The sequence below is a fragment of the Macrobrachium rosenbergii genome, chromosome 44 (genome assembly GCF_040412425.1).
Source record: "Macrobrachium rosenbergii isolate ZJJX-2024 chromosome 44, ASM4041242v1, whole genome shotgun sequence".
NCBI lineage: Eukaryota > Metazoa > Arthropoda > Malacostraca > Decapoda > Palaemonidae > Macrobrachium > Macrobrachium rosenbergii.
This window is the reverse complement of record NC_089784.1, coordinates 11,963,004-11,987,003: the sequence shown is the minus strand read 5'-3', so window position 1 is coordinate 11,987,003 and position 24,000 is coordinate 11,963,004. Positions and strand designations below refer to the sequence as shown.

General features: G+C 37.0%; 1 protein-coding gene and 1 long non-coding RNA gene across 2 annotated transcripts in view; one reads left to right on the top strand and one right to left on the bottom strand.

The window, feature by feature from the left end:
* Nucleotides 1–18,125, top strand: part of LOC136829342 (Ca(2+)/calmodulin-responsive adenylate cyclase-like) — a 272,221-nt gene extending 254,096 nt beyond the window's left edge. The window contains 3 exon segments of the mRNA XM_067087752.1: nucleotides 1,007–1,289; nucleotides 7,041–7,206; nucleotides 16,189–18,125. Of these exon segments, the coding sequence (XP_066943853.1) occupies nucleotides 1,007–1,289; nucleotides 7,041–7,206; nucleotides 16,189–16,523 (784 nt within the window). The 3' untranslated portion in view covers nucleotides 16,524–18,125.
* Nucleotides 18,126–19,226: 1,101 nt separating this feature from the next.
* The window catches only part of LOC136829343 (uncharacterized), a 50,403-nt gene continuing 45,629 nt past the window's right edge, over nucleotides 19,227–24,000 (bottom strand). The window contains exon 3 of the long non-coding RNA XR_010850356.1: nucleotides 19,227–20,592. This is a non-coding gene — a long non-coding RNA (uncharacterized lncRNA). The remainder of the gene's footprint in view (nucleotides 20,593–24,000) is intronic.

Below are 24,000 nucleotides of genomic sequence, written 5' to 3'. Positions count from 1 at the left end.
ATTGGTTGAAAGTAAACATAGCCCTCTGGAAATTACAAGTGCTCCTCTCTCATGGGTGGAAAGTACAATAACATGCCAATGAAATGGGAAACAACCCTTTGTCACCTAAGGACTGGCCATGTATAACATGTGGGATATCAGAGGTGGTCAGTAGTAACTGCACTGCATCAGATAGGTAAAGTTGAGAGTCCTATATTTAGGGACTTCAGAGTTTCCTTTCCACATGCTGTGAAAGTGCTGTTTATAAATCAAATGAGATTTTTACTTTTGTTAAAGATGCTGCAATGCATAAAAATATCTTCAGTTTTTCATTTTATATTTCCATTTCATTAGTATATGAGTATATTCAACTTTAGTAAATGAGTACAGTATATTAAACACATGTATGGCTGAGGTATATGAATTGGATGTATGAATGTTTGCAGAGATGTTTAATCAATTTCTTCTCACCCCAAATTATTTTATAAATAAAGTATTTCATGCATCAGTTAACTTGATAGTTGCAGTGCAAGTTTATCAGATCCGTCTGTCTGGGGTTCTGTAAAAGGAACATGTATTAAGTCCAGAGCATTTTTAAGTTATCAGAAAAGCTGGTCTTCTTGACATTTTTTTTATTGTTACATGATCTTTTTATATCTCTTTATATACAGTCTAGATCTATTTATTGATATGTATGAATTGTGTAAATGTTGAATGAGAAAATTTTTATAAAGATTTTTTTTTTATTGTACTTAAACCACACTCCACTGCTCGTCCCTTTTGCATCCAAGTCAAAACCTTATTGTATACGTTTCCATATATGCTTAAAGTAGTGCTATGTTCCTGTAAACTAAAAATTTCTTCTCCCATACACAAAAGAACAACCATTCCTTTAGCCCATAATGTTTGACATTCATTTGTTAATGTAGTGTACAATAAGCATCTTTTTAGGTTATAATCCTTTGAATATTGTTGTGTAATAAAAAAAAAAAAGACAACTCAACTTCATTTTTTGCCATACCAACAGAATCCCAGCAGCTTGTGCACACAGTGAATACGAGAATATGGAATCAGATGTCGTGGAGGCATCAACGGATGACGAAGGGTTAAATGATCGAAAGAAAGAAAACTCAAGCACTAATAAATTACCAGAAGTTGAAATTAATGTTGAAAGTCAGAATGATCCTCAGAACACCCAAAGTTGTGATGATGATGATGTTAGATCTTTTGAGGAAGAAGAGCGAAGGATGGCCCAAGAAGGTGATAGTGGGCAGCTTAAAGATAGCAACACTTCAAATTTAGCATTACCAGTAAGTATTAATATGTTCTAACATTAGTTTACTTCTTTTGCTCTTTTGTAAAAGTACTTTCATTAATTAATATACAATTTTTTTTTTTTACTTCACTTCCTAAGACATCATGAATTACTGTAATCTTTTGTTTAGCATTATGTACAAACCCTGTTAAATGACTGGGCTGTAGATTTTACTTCAGTTGTTATATTATGAAATGTGACTGCCTTTATTCTTCTGCATTTGGTGCTTTAATATTGATTTCCATATCAGTTTTCTAGAGCAATCCATTTTCAGTCTTTGTTACCTTTTAGTATTCATTTCTTTGGTGTTTGCAACCTTTGTTTCCATTTACAACATAGTTGGTAGATAATGTGTGCATCCATTTATTTTCAAGATCAGTATTTCCTTTATTTGATACCCAAATGAAAGTAGATTTTGTGGATCTTTCTTGAATATCTATGGCTTACACTAGAAATGACACATGAAGAAATTTAGAAACTAAAAATACAAATACATTGATTGAGTGTGAAATTTAGGTCTTGAAGACCAAGTGCCGCCTATGTCATCTTTCTTTGTTCGTGAACATTATCATAGGTAAGCCAGTTAAATCCATGAGTGTAAGAAAACTCCCACAGTACAAAGTGTATGCCTTTGTTCATAATGGAAGTCAGTGATGGTAAATTTAGCATAATATTCCTCCTGTCCCATCATTAGCAAGTTCCAAAGATTATACTTTTGGTATGGTTAGCACTCTACATGCTCATAAAAGTATGAAAAAATATATTACTAATTTTAGAAGGAATGCATTTTTATGTGTTGAAATTGTTCAGAACTTTACATGAATCAACAAATAGAAGGCAACTTCTTTGGGAGTGACCCTCAAACTTTCCTTAGGAAAAAAACGGAAAAGAGGAGATGCGGACAAATTCATAGCTTTGAGTGTAAAAAAGTTCTTATGTTCTCCACTGCAAGTTTAACAGGTTGCCAAAAGATGTCATGCCAGTAAAGTATTAAAGATTCATGAATTTACTTTGCTATAAAAGTTGTTCTTTATTCATGGTTAGAAATAAAACCATTGTGTCTATAATTTAGCTTACAATTCAATTTAAATTATTATTATTGGAAACTACTGTGGCATCCTCTTAACTTGGTGTAAACCTCAAAGGACTTTTGAAGGGTAAGAATTGTAAGTAAAGGTTTTACATTTGCCGGTACAGCAAATAGTAATTATACATGTGTACATTCACATTTTCAGTATTTTTTTTTTTATTATGAATTCCACTTAAAAAACTGAAAGTTCATTTATAAGCACATTCAGGTCTTTACTGGCTCCTTGGATGTCATTCATACTATCCCCCTCACTTCTCTTATTCATGACCTCACATTTTAATTCATACTATCCCCCTCACGTCTCTCATTCATGACCTCACAAAAATGTTCTGCCCCGTATTGTCTGTCTTCTTCTTTTGATGTTGTTTACCCATCCCTCCTTTAATAGGTACCCTTTTTCTTTTTTCCCATGGATATTTTCATTCATAATTCTGTGGGCTACCCTAACACCAATGCCACTTTCTAAATACATGGCTTTTCAACCTCATAAGTCTGTCCAAATATTCTCTTTCATTTCATGATATTCATTTAACTTTACTATACATATACTAGAGTACTTAGCATGTTCTACTTTGTGTTATCTCCCTGAAATTTGAAATTTGGCTACATGTACATTTTGCTTTTGTCTCTTCTTTATTGTATTCTAGGACTCATCAAATATCCAAGGGTTCTCTCTTGTTAACCGATATCCCAGTACGTACTTCTTTTCTAGCAGATTTATAGAGTTCTTGATGTTAAAACCAATCCTCATTGATTATCTGCTAATTTTCAGATATGGTTTTGAGAATGGGAAATGTATTCCAAAATTCAATGGCAAAAGCATCATGATAATTGTCTCCAAGATTCTTTACTTAATATTATACTTGGGTGCTTTTCATTTTATGCTTAGTGTGGCAATGAAAAGGTGGAGATCATTGCCAACAACTGCTACTCTGTAGGGTTTATCATTCCTCATGGGTCTTTTACTCTCACAGTTGATACCTGGGTGTTCTGTTTGTTCCCATGACTACCATCTGGAGATGTCCATGTGTTGTTAATGGGCCTTAGGATTGAGCTGAGAAGTCCCTCACAGGCCTTCCTTACCCATTACATCTTCCATATGTATGGATAATGTACTGTAATGGGTAAGGAAAACCTGGGAAAAGCACCTCTTCCAATCATATCTTCCTTGCCAATTATATCTTTTAATACCTTCATTGCTCTTACAAACTTGTATGCTCATATCAACAAGAATTCTCCAATATCTTTCTGGTTATTCATCTCTTAACATTCTGCAGTTCTGTATAAAGTAACACACTTCAGTTCTGTGTAAAATTACTCTTTCTTTTTTAGGGGAGTTCATTCATTGGTGCGTAGAACACAATAATACTTATACAGTATTGCAGTTTTGGTTTAAATCTTACCAACAGTAATCTACAGCTCATTGCTCTCCATTCAGCCAGTGCCCTTTCCACATTAGGCATTAAGAGCATGCTTACTCCTTTACCAGTTCCACCTGCTCTCCTGAATAAATATACAAAGAACCCCCTTCCAAAATTTTTTTTTTTTTCATTCCTTTGCACTGAAATTCACAAACTGGTAAGATATCCAGTCAATATCTCTTGAATTAATTTTCATTCTGTTCTTTCCTCCCAATTTGATTCAGGGTCTTGTTCCAATTTCCTACTATCATTTTATCCTCAGTACACGTCGACCATCACTAATCCGACAATCACTAATCTAGTTCCTTCCCGGGTCACCGCACCAACCTGCTGCTATTGTTTGTTAGTGCTACTTGTGTGTGTCAGTATGTACCTTATGCACACAATTGTCAATTGTGTTTACCTTTTGGGTTGTAAAAAAAAAATACAAAAATGCAGTAAGAATATAAATGAGAATAGCATAAAATATACTGTAAATAAGAAAATCGTAAGCACAACAACACGAAACAAAACAAAAGTTGTAGCATGTTCATAGAAGCCAGTGAATGAATGTGTGTAAGTACGTACTCTACACACGATTGCTTTTATCTTCTGGGTTGTAAAAATAAAAAATAATTAAATACATTAAAAATATAAATGAGAATACCATAAAATATAAAAAAAAACCATAAGCATAACAAAAAGAACCAGAACATCTGTAGCTAGTTCATTAACGTCAGCAAATTAGTTTGAGCATTCGTACATACCCTACACACACAGTTGTGTTTATTTTTTGGGTTGTGAAAATAAAAATGAGAAACTACAGTAGAAATATAAATGAGAATAGTGTAAAATATAAATGAAAAAAATCATGATTTATGCTTAACACAAACCAAAACGAGCTGCAGCAAGTTCAATGACACCAGCAAATGAGTATGCGCCTCCATACATACCCTATGCATACAATTGCGTCTATCTTTTGGGTTGTAAAAATAAAAAAATGAGAAAATAGCATAAAATATAAAAAAAATTCCAAGATGAAGAAGATGGGAATCCTGACAGCCCATCACCTCAAGACATGTAAATGCACTTAGTTGCAAATTCCAGCTCTTCACTTTGGAACTGGCAGTGATGAACTTTGTGTAAGTCAACAGTAATACCTATACTATTTATTTTGCCTGTGCTTTTTGAAAATTTCACTTTATTTTCATTTAATATTTTCTTTTCCTTATTAACCAACTTGTACTGATTTACAGGGCATTTTAAAAGTAGGGCGAGGTGGTTAACTGTTGGATTAAGTGTAGTATAAACTAACCACTGTAATCCAGCACTTCGCAGGTCCCAATGATGCCAGATGAATGATGGTCACCCTGTACTTATAAACTGGGAGATTCTTAGCTCCTGCATATGCCTAGCACTGGGGGCCATTCCTAAATTGTGCCCATTCATTTATGTGGCAGAAACCATAGAGAATTCATTGACAGCACTTAAGAATAGCCAGTTCCTGGTGGAGCCTAGCTCCAGCTTACTAAGTCAGTGAGCTTTGGCATTGTTTATTGGTTTTCAACTAAGGTAATGTTCCAGGTGTACAGAGTTGAAGGCAAAGACAACAAATACTCAACACCTTAACTCTACCCATCATCTTGCTGCTGATGACATATGGTGCTCCTCTTGAGCAAGGCCACATCTTTTTATTGTGGATCTAGTTCATACCTAAAGAAGTGTTCATACCTTTAGCTTAGAGCTTTAATCCAGGTGCTAACAGCAGGACCTTGTGCTCCCTAAGAGGCAGAGAAAACTCCCTGAAATACTGTACTGGTCTGTTGTGTGATTTTATATTCAATCCTTTATTCATTCAAATTATCTTTACTGTATATTCAATTTCCTTACTACTGACTGACCAATTTCCTTACTACTGATGAAATTCCAATTTTTGGCATCATTGACCAAAGTAAGTGATAATTGTGATGCTAGATAATTTCACAATAGATCAGAGGAATTGTTTCAGTCAAGTCTACTGAAACGGACACTGATCTACTATGCATGATTGCAGATATTTTACTTTTCTTATGTCTTTCTAAAGTTTTGAACTATGAAGGCTTGATGCAGAACATTCAGTGAAGAGACTCATCTATCTATTTTGAGAAGATGGTTCCTTACAGATTACTCACACCTCACTGAAGAGTTTAATAATGAGGCCTCTGTATAAGCCTCTGCAAGATGCTTGTTTTCTGGACCTCCCATCAAAGATGGCCTTTCTGCTAGCATTTGTATCTTCAAATAGAGTCTGAAATTCATGGGTTGTCGCAGGGAGCCTGCACACAAGAGGTAATCATCGTTGGGGGGGGAGGGGGGGGCACAGTGGGATTGTTTCTCCCTTGCAGCAAAGCCTGGTAGCCAGGGCCATACTCCAGCATCCTTCTCATTCTTTTCCTTGTCCTCCATCACCAACAATGAAGAGACATGGTCATTTTAATAAAGGCTATCAAACTTTTTTATTTAAGACCAAAAGCCTCATGAACAAAGCCTCCAGACTGTTTTTATCCAATGGCCAAAGGCAGAAGAGTAACCACATAAAGAATATGACCTCTCATTCACTACAAGTAGTTAGTTCACTTAGTCCATGGCAGTGTGACAGAAGACAAAGCTAACCAATCAAGAGTGCAAACTCACAAAGTGAGAACCAGCCTACCTTCGCTACTATTAATTTGAGAGATGTTAGCTTTGTATTGACTCGGACTAGTAATTATGGCAAGCCATGTTATATCTGAGTATCCACAGGGAGCATCCTTAGTGGGACTAGACAAAACTGGAGAACCAGGAATTTGCAAGGCCATGAAAAATGCATTAACTATGTGATTAATGGGTCTGTATAAAAAACTGATTTGGCATTATAAAGTGTTTTTCAGTGATGGTTAAAAAAATCATTTTACTGCTTTGTCATTTTTGTTTGTTGGTTTCTTCCTTGAGTTTTCCAATAACCAACCCCAAACCTCTGCTTTCCTACCTACCGTGCTGTAATATTGATGAACCTACTGACTAGCAATTGTTGCACTTGGGTGTAATTTTATTTTTGGAAAGTATCCCAAAGTCCATGAAAATTCAGTATAAAAGACAGGTATGGAAAATAATACATAACATAGGATAAAATTTGACGTGAGTAACATTATAGCTCAGTGGGATGGTCAAACTACCTACTATATTAATTAAAAGTAACTTCATTCACATTCATTCAATGAATTATTTTAATTTTAAGGTTGGTGGTGATGGAGGTGAAACAAGTCAGTCAGAATGGAGTGAAGATGATGATGGGGCTGCTTCTGAACCTTTACTAGACCAGGAAAGTACTGGTTATACAACTGATGATCCTGCCCTGGAGCAAGTATCTATGATGAATGATGCTGGTCTCACAGATGCTGAAGGTAAGATTTAAACAGTTTTTTGTAGTTTATCTTTGGTAAAAAATTGGTAATTATAATTAAATGTATCAGAATTCTACTAGGACTATTAATATAACTTTGATATTGATTAAAAATTCTTTCTTCTACAGACCTTCAGATTTGTAATTTTTCATAATCCTCCTAATTGAAAATAATTGTTATTTAACTTGAAAGGATCAATTATTCCCTAAAAATTATTTTGTACTTCCTTGGATATATCCAACAAATAAACTTGAATTTACTATAATTATTCATGCCCCTTATAGTATAATATAACCATTACCTTACATCATTGGTATGTTTTTGTCGGGTGTCTTCAGGTATTGGAGTGTAGTACAGTATTCAGTGAAAGATTAGATGAAGTGGTAAAGTATGTCATCAGCATCATACTAGAGAACACTTTAACGACTTTGACTACAGTATTAGGAAAATTGTCTTCTTGGGTAAAAGAAGAAAAATAAAACTTGGTAGGAAATGCCTGAGGTTACCATGTCATGTATTCAATGCATTTACAGAAAAAGGCCAAGAAGATAGAAGACTGTTCTTAGCCACTTCAAACTGGTCATAATCTGATGGTTATGACCTGTATTGGTTAGTCAATATGAGCAATAAGGAAATTACTGCTTATTTTATGGGTCATATTCAGATGCATCCTCTCTTATGGAAAGGATGAGGATGGTGGATATAATTTTCCAATTGTTCCTAAGAGGACACAAACACTATGCCTTTCATACATGCTGACTAATGAGGAGGGTACCCAGGTGGAGATTTGGGGGAGAGGATGCCCAGTCTCACAAACCAACGCTACTCATTGTTCTTGTGGCAGTGGTAGAGTTAACTGAAGTCCCTCTTGCCCCTTGTATGTGTGCTGGCTGAGTCTCCGTTGTTTTTTGTATTGTTTTACATGTGTACTTGGGTGCTCTTGTGCTTATTCAGTTATTTGACGCGTCTTTCCCTTGTGTCTACGGAAATTGGGCTTTGTTTTCTGTATTGTGTCATCCTTTGTTGGCCCTTTTTTTTGTGGAGGATAAGCAGGATCAACGCTGCTCAAGGGCAGTGGTTGACCCTGTAATCAACTGATTTATGTCCCCAATTGCAGTAGAGCCACACTCAATCTGTATTTCTTGCAGGGTGTAAAGAAAGTATTAGTGACTTCCCCTGTCATGGATGTGCTGCTTAAACTTCTCTTCAATGGAAGCATTGGAAGAAGAGGGGGCGGACAAAGAAAGATCCCTCATCAAGCCATTCCCAAGCACTTCTTCTGGCAGGGCCAAGTCTCTGTTCATGAAGCCCGTTATTTCCTCTTCATATGGGGAACAGATCAGACAATTAAAATCACTGATGCAGTTTTGGAAGATAATGACCCTCTCTAAATATTGCAGGATCATCTCATTGTTTTTAAGATTCCTTGGCTGGTTAGAAAGGGTAGCAAAAGGATGTCTTCTCTTCAGCCCTGGCCTCCCTACCCATGCTGCTCTTGCTTACAAACACCCTCCTCCTCTTCCTCCTCACTGATATCTGACCCTTAAGCTTCCCTCTACTGCCAGAGATCTCAGAAGAGGAAGAAGGTGAAAACTTACCAAAAAGAGAGAAGATATTCACCATACCACTGCTGCTCTCCCTGGAGATGGAGTAAAACTTGTCAGTCACCCTCTAGCGAGACTTGCCCCATCTCTTCACCATTTGGACAGGGGACACACTCAGTCGTTTCCTCATATGACTCTCTTGAGCTCTTGCATGGACCCCAGTCCTACAGGCATTCCCACTTCACCCATCATTCCAGAGGCAGAGAGTCATTTACCTGGAGGTGTTATAAGTACAGGCGCAGACGTGTTTGTTGCTCTCCCTCCCATTGCCATTCACAGTCAGGATGGCGTCCATCTTCTATGCTTCTTCCATCAGGGGGACAAGAGCGGCAGAAAAGATAGGAGCAGAAATCCTTGGCTTCCCTCCACTGTGAAACTGTGGAGGGCATGGGTTCAGATCCCAATATATCAGGACTAGGGGAAGTTCCTGCAATTCATGTGTAAAGGGAAGGTCTTCCAATTCAACATCCTCCCCAGGTGTTCACCAGGGTCTTCGCCCTGGTCTCAGCTTGGGCTCACTTGGAAGGAATCCTCCTGTTACGTTACCTGGACAGCTGGCTTATCCTTGCTTATTCTAAAGGGAAACTACTGTAGGACAAGCAATGGCTCCTGTCCCTCTGCCAGAGTCTGGGTGTACTGTTGAATTAGCAGAAGTCCGACCTGATTCCCAAGCAGCAGATCTAGTATTTGGTGACAATACTGGACACCATAGTGAAGGTTTTCTCAGCAACTCCCTGGTTAGACAACCTCAAGGAGGACAAGGATCAACTGGGTAGACTATGGCAAGCAATCCTGGGTCGTCTTGCATCCCTTGAAAAACTTCTACTAAATGGGAGAAGCCACCTACAATCCCTGAAGTGGCAATTGAAACATTATTGGTTCTTCCCATACAATCCCTAAAAACACCTGGTTCCCCTCAGTTGGGAAGTATATAGACCTAGTGTGGTGGCTCTCAGATGAGAACCTTCAGGGGGGGGTCTCTCTAAGCTCACCCCTCTTCTTGGATCCCTCACAAAGGCTGGGGAGCCCATCTGGTGATAGTCATAAGCGAGAACACCACTATGGTAGCTTATGTCAAAGAGCACAAATGAACGATCTATACCTTGCTGAACTAAGTAGCCGTTAACATGCATGACTGGGCATTGATACACACAATCAAACTGAAGGCGAAGTATATTTGCAGAAAGTATTCAAGAGAGAGGTTATCCAGCAACTCCTCCAAGAGAAGAGCTTTTCTTGCAGAACAGGGAAGGAAATGTCCAGTTCCTTCCACCTTTCCTCAGTGAATGTATACCAAGGAAAGTAGGCAGTCTTCTGCGACTGGTGTTGTAGCACCTCTCTTCAATGGGTAGCGAACTTTCTAGTGTTTCTTCTAGACAAGGCCTTTTAAGTGTTAATAGGGGTTACCTGGCAGCTCTCTTGTAAGCCTTCCACCTATGAGCTGTGGACATGTCTGCTTCTATGGGAATCTCCATGTTTATGAGTTTCAAACAATTGTGCCCTCAGGAGGTTAAACCTCCAGATTGGGACCTACACGGATTGTTATATCTCATTTGGCACTCGGAAGGGTGGGGCTTGCACTCCTTTGTTCTGGAGTATGTGGATGAAATGCAAAATTCCTCCATTCCAAATCCAAGATGGGAATGTTTCTCGATTCCCTTCCACTAAGATTCATTTTTGGAGACCTGGATGACATGCTGTTCTGCCTTAATGTGCCCTGAGATATTACTTAAAAAGGAAAAACTTTAAGGCCAGAGTTTAAGCACCTTTTTAAGACCACTGGGCATTGCATGAAGGAAATCACTTGAAGTACAGTAATCCATCTGGCTACAAGAAATTATTTCCCAAGGCTTATGGGTCCCCTGAATCAGCTGGGGACCCTTCTACCCACCCAAGATTAGGATCTCTTCCCTTTCTGAAGAACTTTTCTGTCCAACCTCTATACAGCAGTGGGGTGTTGTGCACTGACCTTTTTACTCTCAGTTTCCCTTTCATCACTTAATGACCACATAGGTCCCAGTGCTTGGCCTTTGGCCTAAATTTTATATTCCATTCCATTCTCTGTCCAACAGGTAATGAGGGTGGCAGCACGGCAGCTCCAGATTAATCTTGCCTCATTTTACCCAAGAAATATCATCCACAAGTCTTCAGACACCTCCCTCAGACCTGTGGTGGTATGTCAGCTAGTAATGTGATTACTGGGTCCCTAAAGGTATCCCATGCCTCATTAGATTGCTTTTTCTAAAATCTTGATTTCGTGAGTGTAATGAGTGTTTCCACACCCCTCCCCCACTCTTCCAACCCCAAGAGCATAGTACACATTTGATCCAAGTGAGTACAGGTAAAAGCACTACCAGCACCTACTCTGCTAGTAAAGAATGCAAATCCTCCATCTCTTCTGCATCATGGGAAGAGGAGACAAGCAAAGTCTTTCCTCAAACTCATTGATTGTGTAAGTTTAAAGGAAGGCTGCCAACTGGTGGGTCATCCTCTTCAGGGAAGGGCCTAAGTTCTCTTGAGATTTGTTTACTAGATAAGCGGGGTCGTACAGTGCCACCCTACCCCACAGAGCTGTGCCAGTGGTGGCATGTTCATAGCTCTCCTGCTTATTGCTGACACATTCTCATCAAGGGTGGGTGTTTGCCCTTGCCCTCAGGCACCACTGCCACTTAAGAAGTGAGTCTCCATATATGAAAAGCATAGTGTTTATATCCCCATAGGAACAAATGCCAGATTTTTAAAGTAGTTTGCATTTTTCTTAGGTATACAACCTGGACTCTCATATGTGAGGTAACCTACCTCATCTATCCTGCTTTGTCTCCTTTTTTTTTTTACACCGACCTTGTGGTCGAAAGTACAATGGGTAGTATCAGTTGGTGAGACTGGGCATCTTCTCTCTCCTGTCTCCCCCCTGGGTATCCTCCTAGTTGGTCAGTACACAGCCATTCCCAGTACATGCCTCAAAAGTTACTCCATATATGAATGGCTCCAGTTTGTATACCTAGGAGAAATACAAATTTGGCATTTTCGGGGAGGATATAGTTTCAAAATTGAGGTTATTTTAAGATAACAGTTGTTGAGGATGCTGGCCTTCATCATCAGATGAAATCAAGGTCAATTTTAGTTTCTCATTTTCTTTTTACTTCTGTTTACTTTGCAGTTTTTTAACTATTTTAGCATGAGTGTTTATTTTTACATTTATATAACTGATGTTACATATCAGAGAAAACTTCAAATGCATGGTTTTTTATTTGTCAGTTTCATTGTAAGTACTTTTATTCAGTAATATTACACCAATTTATAACATTACCAACACTCGTGACTTGATGACCAAGCCCCATTCTTACAACTCGGTTGGTGAGCTAATCTGCAAATAAGTGAGAAGTCCCCCCTCCCCCCTCCTCAGTCCCTTCCAGTGAATAGCTAGACTTGACAAATAATTTGAGTGTTTAAATTTTCCAACAAAATAGAAGCCAAAAAAGAAATTGTAGGTTAAAAGAAATTTGTTAAAAGTAAGAATTTAGTAAGTTTACTAAGTAATTTACATAAATTACTATGTAATTTACATAAATGATTGTGGTTTTATGTATGTAAACTTGCTGTGTATGCCTGGCCTTCTGGTTAGCAGTACATGCAGTGTACTGTATGTATAGTATTTACACATTTAGTACACACTTACTGTGCCTCTCATGCTCTCTTACTCAGTATTTTTATTCACAAATTTAATGCAGAATAGTATTGTGCTTAATACAGTAAAATATAATTTTTATTATAAAATAAATTTTTTAGGTACTTACTCTCCATCATTAGCATTATCTGTGGCTACTTGGCACAGGTTCGACAAGTGTTAAAATTGAAATCATTAATGAGTGAAACGCTCCCAATAATTATTCCCCAATTCTTTTAGGGGGTGGGGGTAAGACAGCAAATGTTATGGTTGATCAGTCGTCTCTTAATCTCTTAAGAAGGGAGGAGGGACAGATCTCAATGATGGAGGGTAAGTAGGTAAAAAATTTATTTGATCATACTAATCATTATTTTTGAGGTGAAACTTACCCTCCATCATTAGCTGACTCCAACATTGTGTGCTAGAGGAGGGCAAGAGATTGCATGTAACCAAATTATTAGATATTAGAAATATTCTTATCTCTTCTTACCTGATGCATACAATCTCAAGACAAGTTCTTGTTGGAGAGGATCTTCACCAGGTGAGGTCCACTATTGCAAGGTGGAGGAACATGCCACTATTGCAAGGTGGAGGAATGTGGACCCTGAATATAGCCATTGGTTGAGATTGTGCAATGCAGAATGGCAAGTTTGGCCTCTGTGCCTCAGGCCTGCAGAGTTGATGGGAGCTAAAACCACAACTAAACACGATCCCTAAAGAGTTACCACCTACCTACCTGAGTTGCTGTGGCATCTCTCTCTCTCTCTCTCTCTCTCTCTCTCTCTCTCTCTCTCTCTCTCTCTCTCTCTCTCTCTCTCTCTCTCTCTCTCTCTCTCAAAAGTTCTAGATCAGCTCAGGATAGCTTTCTCCAGTGAGGAGTAATGGCTCTGCAACGAGTCCAACATAATTTACTCTAACGAACGTCATTTGTTCCTGCCTAAGAGAAACAAAGCAATAACAACTAAGCACAATACTACAGGTAAAACAAAGTAGAGTATGATTTTACCATGTGTGAACTCCAATACATAAGCTTCCTCACTTACCCAGGAAGGGGTCAGTAGTTAAAACCTATCCCTGTTCATAACACCAAAGGGGAAGACTAGTAGAAATCTCCCCTGCCACAACTATAGGTGCTAGTGTATGGCAGTTCCTACTGGATAAAGATGGCTTTCATGCAGTGGAAGAGAACACAGAGTTACACCTCCACTGTGCTGCCAAGACTCGACAGTCTAGGTGAGGCTAGCTAAAGAAAACTAATTGATGTAGTTGTTGCTCTGACATCATGCAGTTTCACCACCAAAAAAAGGGGACAATCCTCTGGAGACAATGCATGGTGTGTTTCCAGGATTAAGGATTAATAAAGAAAAGACCTAGGAACCTAAGGATCTATGATGGTGCAAAATAGGTTCTTACGCTGAATCCTAAATGGTTAAAATGGGATGTTTCCCGGAGTCAGAGTCTCTAAGGCTGGGATAGAGAAAACTCTTGGAAAAGCTTTTGTCTTGAAATCATCTTAGCATGAAAGGATGCATTAAAAGAAGTTCTGCCACAGATATAAAGCTAACACAATATATATATTTCTTTACTGTGATGCATACATTTATGTATACATCACAAACTGAAGGACATATACACTATATGCAAAATATTAGTACATTATTATTTAGTGGTAATACTGTACTGTTATTAAATTTCAATAAATATACCGAGAGAGAGAGAGAGAGAGAGCGAGCATGTGTAAGTACACAATGTACACATATATGTATACATGCCATCCACATACACACAATCATGCAGGCTAGCCAATAGGCTAGGTTATGTGTTTTTGTTAACTATTTAAACTTATTTAAAATCTTATTCTAATAACAAACTTTCAAACAATTTCTTATATTTAATATAATTAACCTACATTTTTTTTTATATTTGTCTGCAAATTTCAGCATTCATAAATTCCTTTTCACCAACTTGAGTTATCCATCAAAGGCAGAGGAGATTTAGGGGGGAAGTGTGGTAAACTCCGGAGTAGTGGAACTGGAAGATGAAGAAATTTTAGTGGCTGCTGTCAACAAGAACCTATGTTGGAATAATATCAGCTTAATATACACTCACACAGAGGATCAGTAGTAGAACTGGCTGATAGGCAATTACAGCCTACAGTACATCTGTTTGTCTGTTTAAAAAAGAAAAAGAAAATTGTCTATAGAAAAGCAAAAGAAATACGATTGATATGGCATGGTATAGGAAAATTTAGGGAATTCTTACTCCTTTTAACAATTTAGGGAATTCTTACACCATTCAAACACGTCACTTACTTAAGCTCAGGTAATCTGTGACATGGGTTGAAACCTTTGGTAAATGTAATAAAATGTGTCTACTGAAAAATAGTTAATATCCTTTAACAAAATGTGGTTAATATAACTTTCTTAAAACTTGGAGTAAAATAATCATGCACAACTTAAAAGAGGAGAGGTATAAGCAAACAGACAGACAGACATTCTCGTGATTGCTTATGGAACCTGCGGTTTACTTGTACAATTCTCTACACAATACTGACTAGTGGGAAAGTTGGTTGCAAGTTTGAGCAGTCATTAAACAGGTGTGTTGTAAATGGAGGAGTATCTGTAATACTGTAGTTTATCAGTATTTATTTTTTCTATATTATGTCCTTATTTAAAGCAGCAGTGTAAAGGAGAAAAGGTAATTTAATTTGTGTTAGAACAGCAGAATTTTGCTGTTGCACTGTGACTTGTACAGTGAAGTGGTAGTGAAGGAAAAATAATATAAGGATTTTCACAACTTACACTTGAAAATTCAAGTTGTAACTAAGGTGAGAGTTCTGATAATGCTAATTTGAATACAGGTGAAACAAATGTATAAGCAGTGTGCCTAGGAATTTTCATGGTTCCCAGAATTCTGAGTTGCTGTGGAGGATGACAGATTCTCTCACTGATGTTTTATGTTGACCATTCCCCATTGTCGTCATAATCTTATGATTGAAAATTGGTATTTTTAATGGTGATCTTCCATCCTCTATACATTGTTGCCTTTGTTAAAAACTGGAGAGTGCATGTTCATTGGTTGCTCTTGTTGCTGCTGATTTACTTCTAATCTGATATCAGTAATGATAACAAATCGGTAAATATAGTCCATGGGATGTCTAGACATGGTCATTTTCACGAAAGGTTGTAAAGTTTTCAGTATTTTACAGTTCTTTTTAGTTATTTCTCTTTTTAAATAATTAATTCTCCAGAGGAGCAGCATCACAATTATAAATGGTTTACGTTAGCTTTGAAGCCTAAACAGATTTTTGTATGGAGTAATATGGTGGAATATTTTGGAATTTTGTCATTTCTGGACTTCACTAGTAACATGATCATTGGCTTGGAATTCAGTATGCACATGTTCTCCCCAAATGCAAAATAAAATGGCTACCTGGAATTGTTTGCATTATGAGACCAGTAACCTTTAATATTGTAATATGGTGTCAATATATATTTTTTTAACTAATCAGTCAAAATAATATACAGAAGGATATTGTCATTGAGAATATTTACCTGATAATCATAGTGTCTGCAAGTGTATACAATACTTTTATTCTTGATAATAGAAAGGTATTACTAAACTGTGGTTAGTTAATTTAAGCTCTAGGAAATAAGCTTTAAATAGCCAAGAATTTCTGTGTTCACTTTTTTTATAATTTACTATTTTCAGGTGCTTTGAGTGATGTTAACTCCATATACAATGACCCTCACCAGTATGATGGTGATATGGATGACACAAGTATGTCTTCGCGTGCTTCTTCTAGAATTTTTGAATCAGATGCTATTATATCATTTGACCAGATTAATGCCTATTATGAATCAGAATATGACAATTACAGACCTAGTGCAATGGCATCAGATGGATTTGACACAGAACCTCTTTCTGATGTTGATCTTGATGGTATTGAAGGCATGAATCTGCAAAATATTAGATCAATGTCAGAAAGCATAACTAGAAACTTTGGTCAGCCTAGAAGTGAAACTGATGTTGATAGTGATGTATGATATTGGGTAAAGTCCTTAGTGGAAGACTACTGCATTGAAACTACTGTATAGACAGAAATACAACTCAGTACTATGTGAAGAAATGGAAGTATTTTTACTATGGCAACTAACTCCCCCTCATATATTTGTGGCACAGCCGCATTATCTCAAGTTTCGTTCACGTCGTATTGTTCAAGGAAAGCACAATACAGTTTGTAAATATAGTACTGTATATAAATATATATATAATATATATATATCACTTGAAGAAGTGATTTTATGAAAATTTGTTTGAACAATGGCTTTTCAGTCGTTAACATTTGTGATAATAGTAAAGTTGAAATGCAAAGATTAAGGATTATATTATTCAATGAGCCTGAGGATTGTATTGTATGTTGGATGTTTCAAGTTACATTAGTGTGCCAGCAATGGCTTAAGGTTGTTAGAATATATGTTTAAATTGTGAACACATATAAATGTCTTGAGTGTGTATAAGTCTCAGTTTAGAGAAAGATTATAGAAATTTATTGTTACTTGTAACTTGAATTATATAAAGTTTGTTATAAATTGGAAAAAGAGCAATATATTAAAAGGCAATCAATTGCTTAATAATGCACACATTCAACTCAACATTTTTTCATTATCTTGTTGATGGGGATCTTTCAAAGTCTTTGTTGCGATAATGCATTTAGGATATGCATATTTTACATATATACAAAACATCAGGTTCTTTGTTCATGAGTAAAACTGCATGTTTATACTGTATTATTGTGTAATAATATGTAACTTAGTCAATTTTACTTTGAAATTGAATTTTTCTTATTTCATATAGAAAACATGTTTTCAAGACAGTAGTAATGAGGTAATTGTGTGTCATATTGTATTGGCTTCATAAACCATAATTAATCTTACAAACAAAAGTTATTTTGTTGCAAGTAATTTGCCTGGAAAAGTCACTCAGGTTTAACCTGGAAAACTATTTACTTTGGTAATTTTTATACTTGTGGACAAGAAAGATGATGGTATGGGCTGTTTCTTATCAAGATGACTATATTTTTTCATTAATAATAATCATCCCATTTGTTACACCTAATGTCAAGTAAATAAAGTTTTTGTTGATTACTTCTATAGCTTAATTGAAATACATTGATTTCTACAAATCCTGAAATTTCTTTCTTCACTAGGGTTGAAATTATAGATTTAATAGGGAATATTACAACTTCTCTATTCAATATTTTTAGTTTGAACTACTAAAAATTTTACTGTAATTCTTCAAAAATAAAATTTCAGTTTTGGTTTAGAAGTCATTAATAAAAAGTTCTTTATTTGCCAAGGTATGTGTTAAATATGCCAGTATTTTTTTTTTTTTTAGTTGCAATTATGTAACAAACCAGTTTCTGTAATCTTGTAATAAAACTGACTAAGTTAAAGCAGTTGAGAGTAAAAATTATTTTTGTAGAGTGTTTAGTAAATCCTTTAGAAATGTTTTAATATTTTTAGACGGCTGTGATTAAAATTGGTAGTTCTTCACTTTATCTTTTATTATATGATAAATGGCTATCTTATTCATAGGGGTGCTGCTGTCTGTTACTTTAAATATATGAAATATACTGTGACAAGTCAGTAACCTTTCATATTCATCACAAAGATTGATTGATTGGTTTATGAAACTTAGGCTGTAAAGCCAAGCACTTCGGCATTTTCAGCTATTTACTGCCTAAGAAATTAATAATGGTTGGAAGCAAGATGAAGAGTTATCAACAAAATAAATCGGATGAACTTCAAGGATCTAAAGGTGAAACTGGAAAACCACTCCAAATCTTCACTAATAAGTACTTACATTAGATATCAAGATGGAAGCAAAGAAGTGGCAATGGAGATGAAGTAAAGGACTAAGAGTGAGGACAGCTAGAGTTCAAAGAAACAATGCAAACACACTTTAGTAATGCTTACACTCTACCTAGATGCCTGGTGGTAAAATTATTTGACCAACCTCACCTTAGAATTCTACCTTCACAACATGGTGTACAGGTGAAGGGCGAAGGGAGACTTATTACAACTTCAATTTCTTAATTTTCCCCTCATCATCAGAACTCATATTTGATATGTGGGTGGGAGACCCAATTTTTTTTTTTTTCTCACTATCCATGTGAATTAAGTTTATATTACATTTTTCTGTCAGGCAAATAGAAAAGTAATAATTTTTTAAATAATAATAAAAACTTGAAAACCAGACGACCTATAGAATAAAAAGTTTTAAATCTTTTGCTGACTTTAAAAATGGTTTTGTGACTGCTGCCAAGTACAGGCTGAGAGAAATGTCTGCTGTTTACCTAGCTGTTATGATATAAACAGTATGTTCTTCATGTTATATATCACTTCAAATTGGCAGCTGTTCAGTTATGATTTATTAAATTTCAATCATATCAACTTGGTAATTTTTTCTGCATTGGTACAGATTCAGTAGGTAGTTTCTTGTAGGATGCAGATTAGAAAGCAAAAGTACTAAGCACTGCTGCTTGTTGAAATCATTTTCATGAATTTCTCCCTCAAAAACTCTACTCTACTCTAACACAGCTTATTGTGTGCAATGTGCAAAATCCCAAACAATTTCAGAGTAAAAGAAAAGGTTTTGGTTGGTTGACTGATGTCCATACAATCCCTTAGGTCTTCTGGAATAGTGAGTTAAGGGTTAAAAGAGGCTGTTTACGTTAAAAGAACAGGTTTTTAAGGAGGAAATTTATTTTCTTTAAAATTTACAATTGTTTCATTATAAATCCATTTCTTAAACATAACCTAAATAGCAACTTGGGCAAGAAATGAGCTGAGTTGCTGACTCTGACAAACTGAAGGGACCTGAAAGACCAGGGAGTTCCAGGGAAAAAGAGGCATAAAAGAACCAAAAGCTCCAAGGGGAACTGGGGGTCAAAAGCTGTACATGGAACCTTGTGAAAAGGCCATTTGATGCTGAGACATCGGAAGCTGTACAGCTAGCAGAGAGCCAGACTGTGATGGCTGAGGAGATTAGGAAAATGAGGGGAATGTCCTGCCTTTACTATCAGGCCAAAAGAATTATGATGACAGATTTATACAACCTCTCATAGAATACTGAAAGTAGTCTGGCATGTGAGATCTTGCCCAAAAGCTGACCCAACCTCAAAACTTCCTAAAAAGTACAGATATTAAAAGGATAACAATTTTCATAAAGAAGGCAGTGAAGGACAATACTGCTTATGAGTATCTAAGTTACTCAAAGCACAGGAATTAATGCTAAAAATTCATCTGTAAAAGAAAAGTTCCTTGGAATCCTAATCCAAGATGGAGCATACAAGATACTTTGTTGAGTTTAAGAAAAAATAGAGATAGGACTGAATGGAAGCTTCAACCAAACACTAACTGAAAGGTAATAAAACTTCAAAATCAAAATTAGTTCCTGACTGGGCATAAGAGGAATCTGAGAAGCATCAGTCTTATATGCTAACTTAGGCAACCATAGCTGAGACCTAATGCACTGAAGTTGTCATAATGTACAAGAGAATCCTATAGCAGGCACAACTGATTGCAGGGGCATCATCAGGCTCAAATTTGTTTGCAGAAAACTCACTTCCTCTCAGAAAGTGTTGGATGGAAGGTAAGCCAAGCATTTCTAAGATTTGATTAGGTCATCAAAACACGATGGGTATACATAAGGTGTCATAAACAAACAGCAATTTATGTATAAATCACAAATTCAAAACAAGTTAATGACCTAAATGGAGAAAAATATTTAGCAATTGTATGAAACACTGATTACAATTGGCAATAAGTCACTGACTTGTATTCAACCTGTCTGAGATGTGTGGGAGATAAGTTGCCTAAACACATTTGTTTTACTGCAGTAAGGAAACACCCTTGTAAAAACCTTTGGATGTGAAGACTGCTTCTCAAAGTTCTAATGAGGCCATCAAAACAAGGTGATACTAAAGCTCTTCCCAGATGAAAAGGCTCCTGAGTGAAGGAAGTCATTAGTCCTTTAGGCTGCTTAGTTCACTGGGGCCAATCCAAAAATTCAAACTGTAGCAGACCTAATCTTGCCAGCTGAAGGAGTACCCTATAAAAAAAAAAAAAAAAATTAATTACACTGAATCTGTGATGAGCTGGGAACAAATTAATGAATTATGAAAGTTAAGCAACAAAGCAATCTGCTGTGACACTTACAGCCATTCAGTACTAAAGACTGAAAAGAGGGATTTTGAGTGGTTGAACACTAAGACAGTAAATAAATGACATGAGATACAAGGATCTAACGATGAGACTTTGGGAAAAAAAAAAGCACACTAGCACACTTAAGACGTAGTAGACAATTTGGATAGCAAGATAGTAGAAAGGAAGTAGGAATAAAGGTAAAGTAAAAGGCTGCAAAGTCGGTGCAGGTATGGGGTCAAAGGGTAATGCCTACACTGCACAATGTGAGGTGAACAGACAGTACTAACCTCCTACTGGTGATGAGCCAAGAGATGCTCCTTCCAGTTAAAAGGCTAAAGGTGCTAGGCACAGGTTCATCCTTACTGGCTGTACTCTTCTTGTTAAATTTTTTACAAATCGTGATGCCAATGGAATACTGTATACTGTAAAATTTTGACCAAAGGACAAGTGCAGGGACCTATGAGGTTATTCAGCGCTGAAAGGGAAACAGAGCTGAAAGGTTTTAAAAGTGCAAAAAGAGGAAAATCTCAGTTGCGCTGTGAACAATTGTTAAGAGAGGGTGCAAAGTAAGATGAAAGACCATATGAATGGAAATACAGTATAAGGAATGAAAGGGGTTGCTGAAGGGATGATGCAAAAAACCTTAAGTAATGCCTACAGTGCACTGCATGAGGTACTGACAGCTCTAAACCCCTACAGAGTCTTGATGTTAATGGCTTGCTGACCCAATCTTATGGAATGATCTGGAGACCATACGTGACACAAACACACCCTGCATTTTGGGACTTGAAGGCAGATCCTTTGTCACAAGTGGTAAAGGAAATCTCCCTCTCTGACAACAGATGCCCTGCCATCACCATATACCCTTATTAAGAATCATCTCTGTTGACAAGAACTTGTCAACTTCTGTACAACTGATATCAGAAAAGAGAAAGAAATGCACTCTACAACAAGGAGGGTTGAAGAGATAATGTACATTTTGTCAGAAGGGTTTGAGGTTAATAAGTTCCAAATCAAAGTTCCTCCTAGTTCATCACAGAATTTATGCTTTCAAACAGATGACCTTAAAGCTGAAAGATAAATGGACATTCTCCGAATAGTTAGAATACTAAGATTTGATATAGCTGGAAGCACTTCCAAAGGTGTAGTCGGCAGTATATCAATGAGGCAGTCATCCAAGTATCTGATGCTTGACGGCATATATGTGAACACCCAACCATGGAGTATCTTGGAAAAGACCAGCAGAGTGGTAGCTAAGCCAGTGAAGAGCACTAATAACTGACCTCTCCAGGGGAAAGGAGCTTCACAGATAAATTTTCTGAAACTAATTTCTGGCTCATGACTTCAAGACCCAAGGAAGCGATAAAAAGATCACAAAGGGCTTCAGCTCCTTGAGAGGAGGCCAACTTTATTTGGCCTTCTTGCAAGAGGAAGATGATGCCCTCTTGATGATTCAAGGAAGGTGATTGAGTGGGGCATTGAAGAAAACCTCCCATTTGCTTCAAGTGACTGTAGGGTCCAGATAGTGTTCCCTCCAGGCAAGTTGAAAACACTGTTAGTGCAAACTCCCTTAAGGACAAGGATGAATTAGAAAAGTAACTTCTTGTTCCCTTCCCCTAAGCATACATTATCCAAGAGAAGGTGGTTATCCTTACAAAACACTGAAAACCATGTTTAGTTGACAAAAGTTGGCCTCAAGAACTCCCTCTAAGTGTTGAATCCAACATCCCTAAAACAAGTAACTGGTTAACAGCAAGTCCAGGTAACACACTTCTTGCTTGTACCCACTGGAAGAATAAAGGGAACTGAAGGACAAAGTAGAGAAAAAGCATCTGTGGTCAAGGCTTCTACATCATGAGAAGTGAGATCACTTAATTACTGAAAAAGAGAGAATCTGGAAGAGGAACTGTGGAGATGGTTGCTACATCAAGATGTACCCACGCTAAGTCCTTTCCTGCCATCTGATCTGAACATCAGGGAGAATCCCTGGTAGTGCTAGATGTAGGCATCTCACACATGAAGAGGGAATCCTCAGCCTATGGTCTGTGCTGGAGAGCTGTAGAGAAGACTTCCTAACAGGCTTGGTATGGCCACTAAACCTGCAAATTCATTAATTTTCCCAAAGAAGCTTCATTTTGTCAGGTAGTTGTGCTAAAAATATTATTAATCAAAAAATAACTCTACCACATGTTGCTCCTTCAAATAAGACTGACTTTCTTGGTTAAAAGGAAGATTTCTCTTTGAACTGCACATATACAGGATAACCAATGAATAAAACAAGTACTGTTCTTCTCTGAAGGTTAACTTGGACCAAGCAGGGTTCCTTATATTCTAAGAGTGTTAACATAACTGGTGAAAGCAGCACAGGAAACCTAACAGGATGATGAGTGGAATTTTAATTGGGGTTGTTACAATGTGGGCACTAGCAAGGGACTGCTTACGAGCTAAAATGCTTCAATTGCATCTGCTCATAGTGCAAGTTCAACAAACATCTGTGAGAAGCTATAAACAAGTTCTTGACAGCAAAGATACCTAGCACATGAAATGCAGGTACGTGGCTGTGCTTTTACATTTACGCAGGCACATGGCAAATGCTGGAATGCAGTTCAATAGTTCAATACTGGGCTCAATGAATGTGATCACCAGAAAATAAAAAAGTGCAAGCACACAGCAGGAAATGAGTAATGCATGTAGGTGGGTCCTAGAAGGTTGCTGGTGCAGGTGTAAATCTAGTAGTAGGTGCATTTCCAGAAGTAGGCTAGAAACTGGCAGTAAATGCAACTGAAAACAAATGCACTGCTGAATGCAAGCAAAGATGTGATGCACAGGCTAAATTTCATTTACAGTAATTTATGCATTTTGATGATTCATTACTCATTCTGTTCTTAACTGTTCTTTTATTATTAAAACAATTTACTACTGATTTATTTATTTACTATCTACTGATAAATTTTTGCACTCAGCAAGCATCACATAACAGTGGTGCAGGAACAACTAGAAATAGGCAGGAGACTCCAAGCAAAGTGTGTAAAGCATGACTGGACAGAAGCACATGCAACAAGAGACAGTTGTAAAACTGGGAGCAAAAACTTGTCCAAGCAAGGGAGAGACTGCAGACAAAGGCTTGAAGCAAGTGTGTGAATGAACACATCCAGATGCATGTCTGCAGAAGAAAGAAGAGGCTGGAAGAATTTAAACCTGCAAAGAATCAGTTGATTAAGATCTGGCTGCAAACATGCAACAACAGACATGATTCACAGGCTTGTCCATGCAAAGAAAACTCAAGAGGGCATGAGTGCAAAAACCACAATTT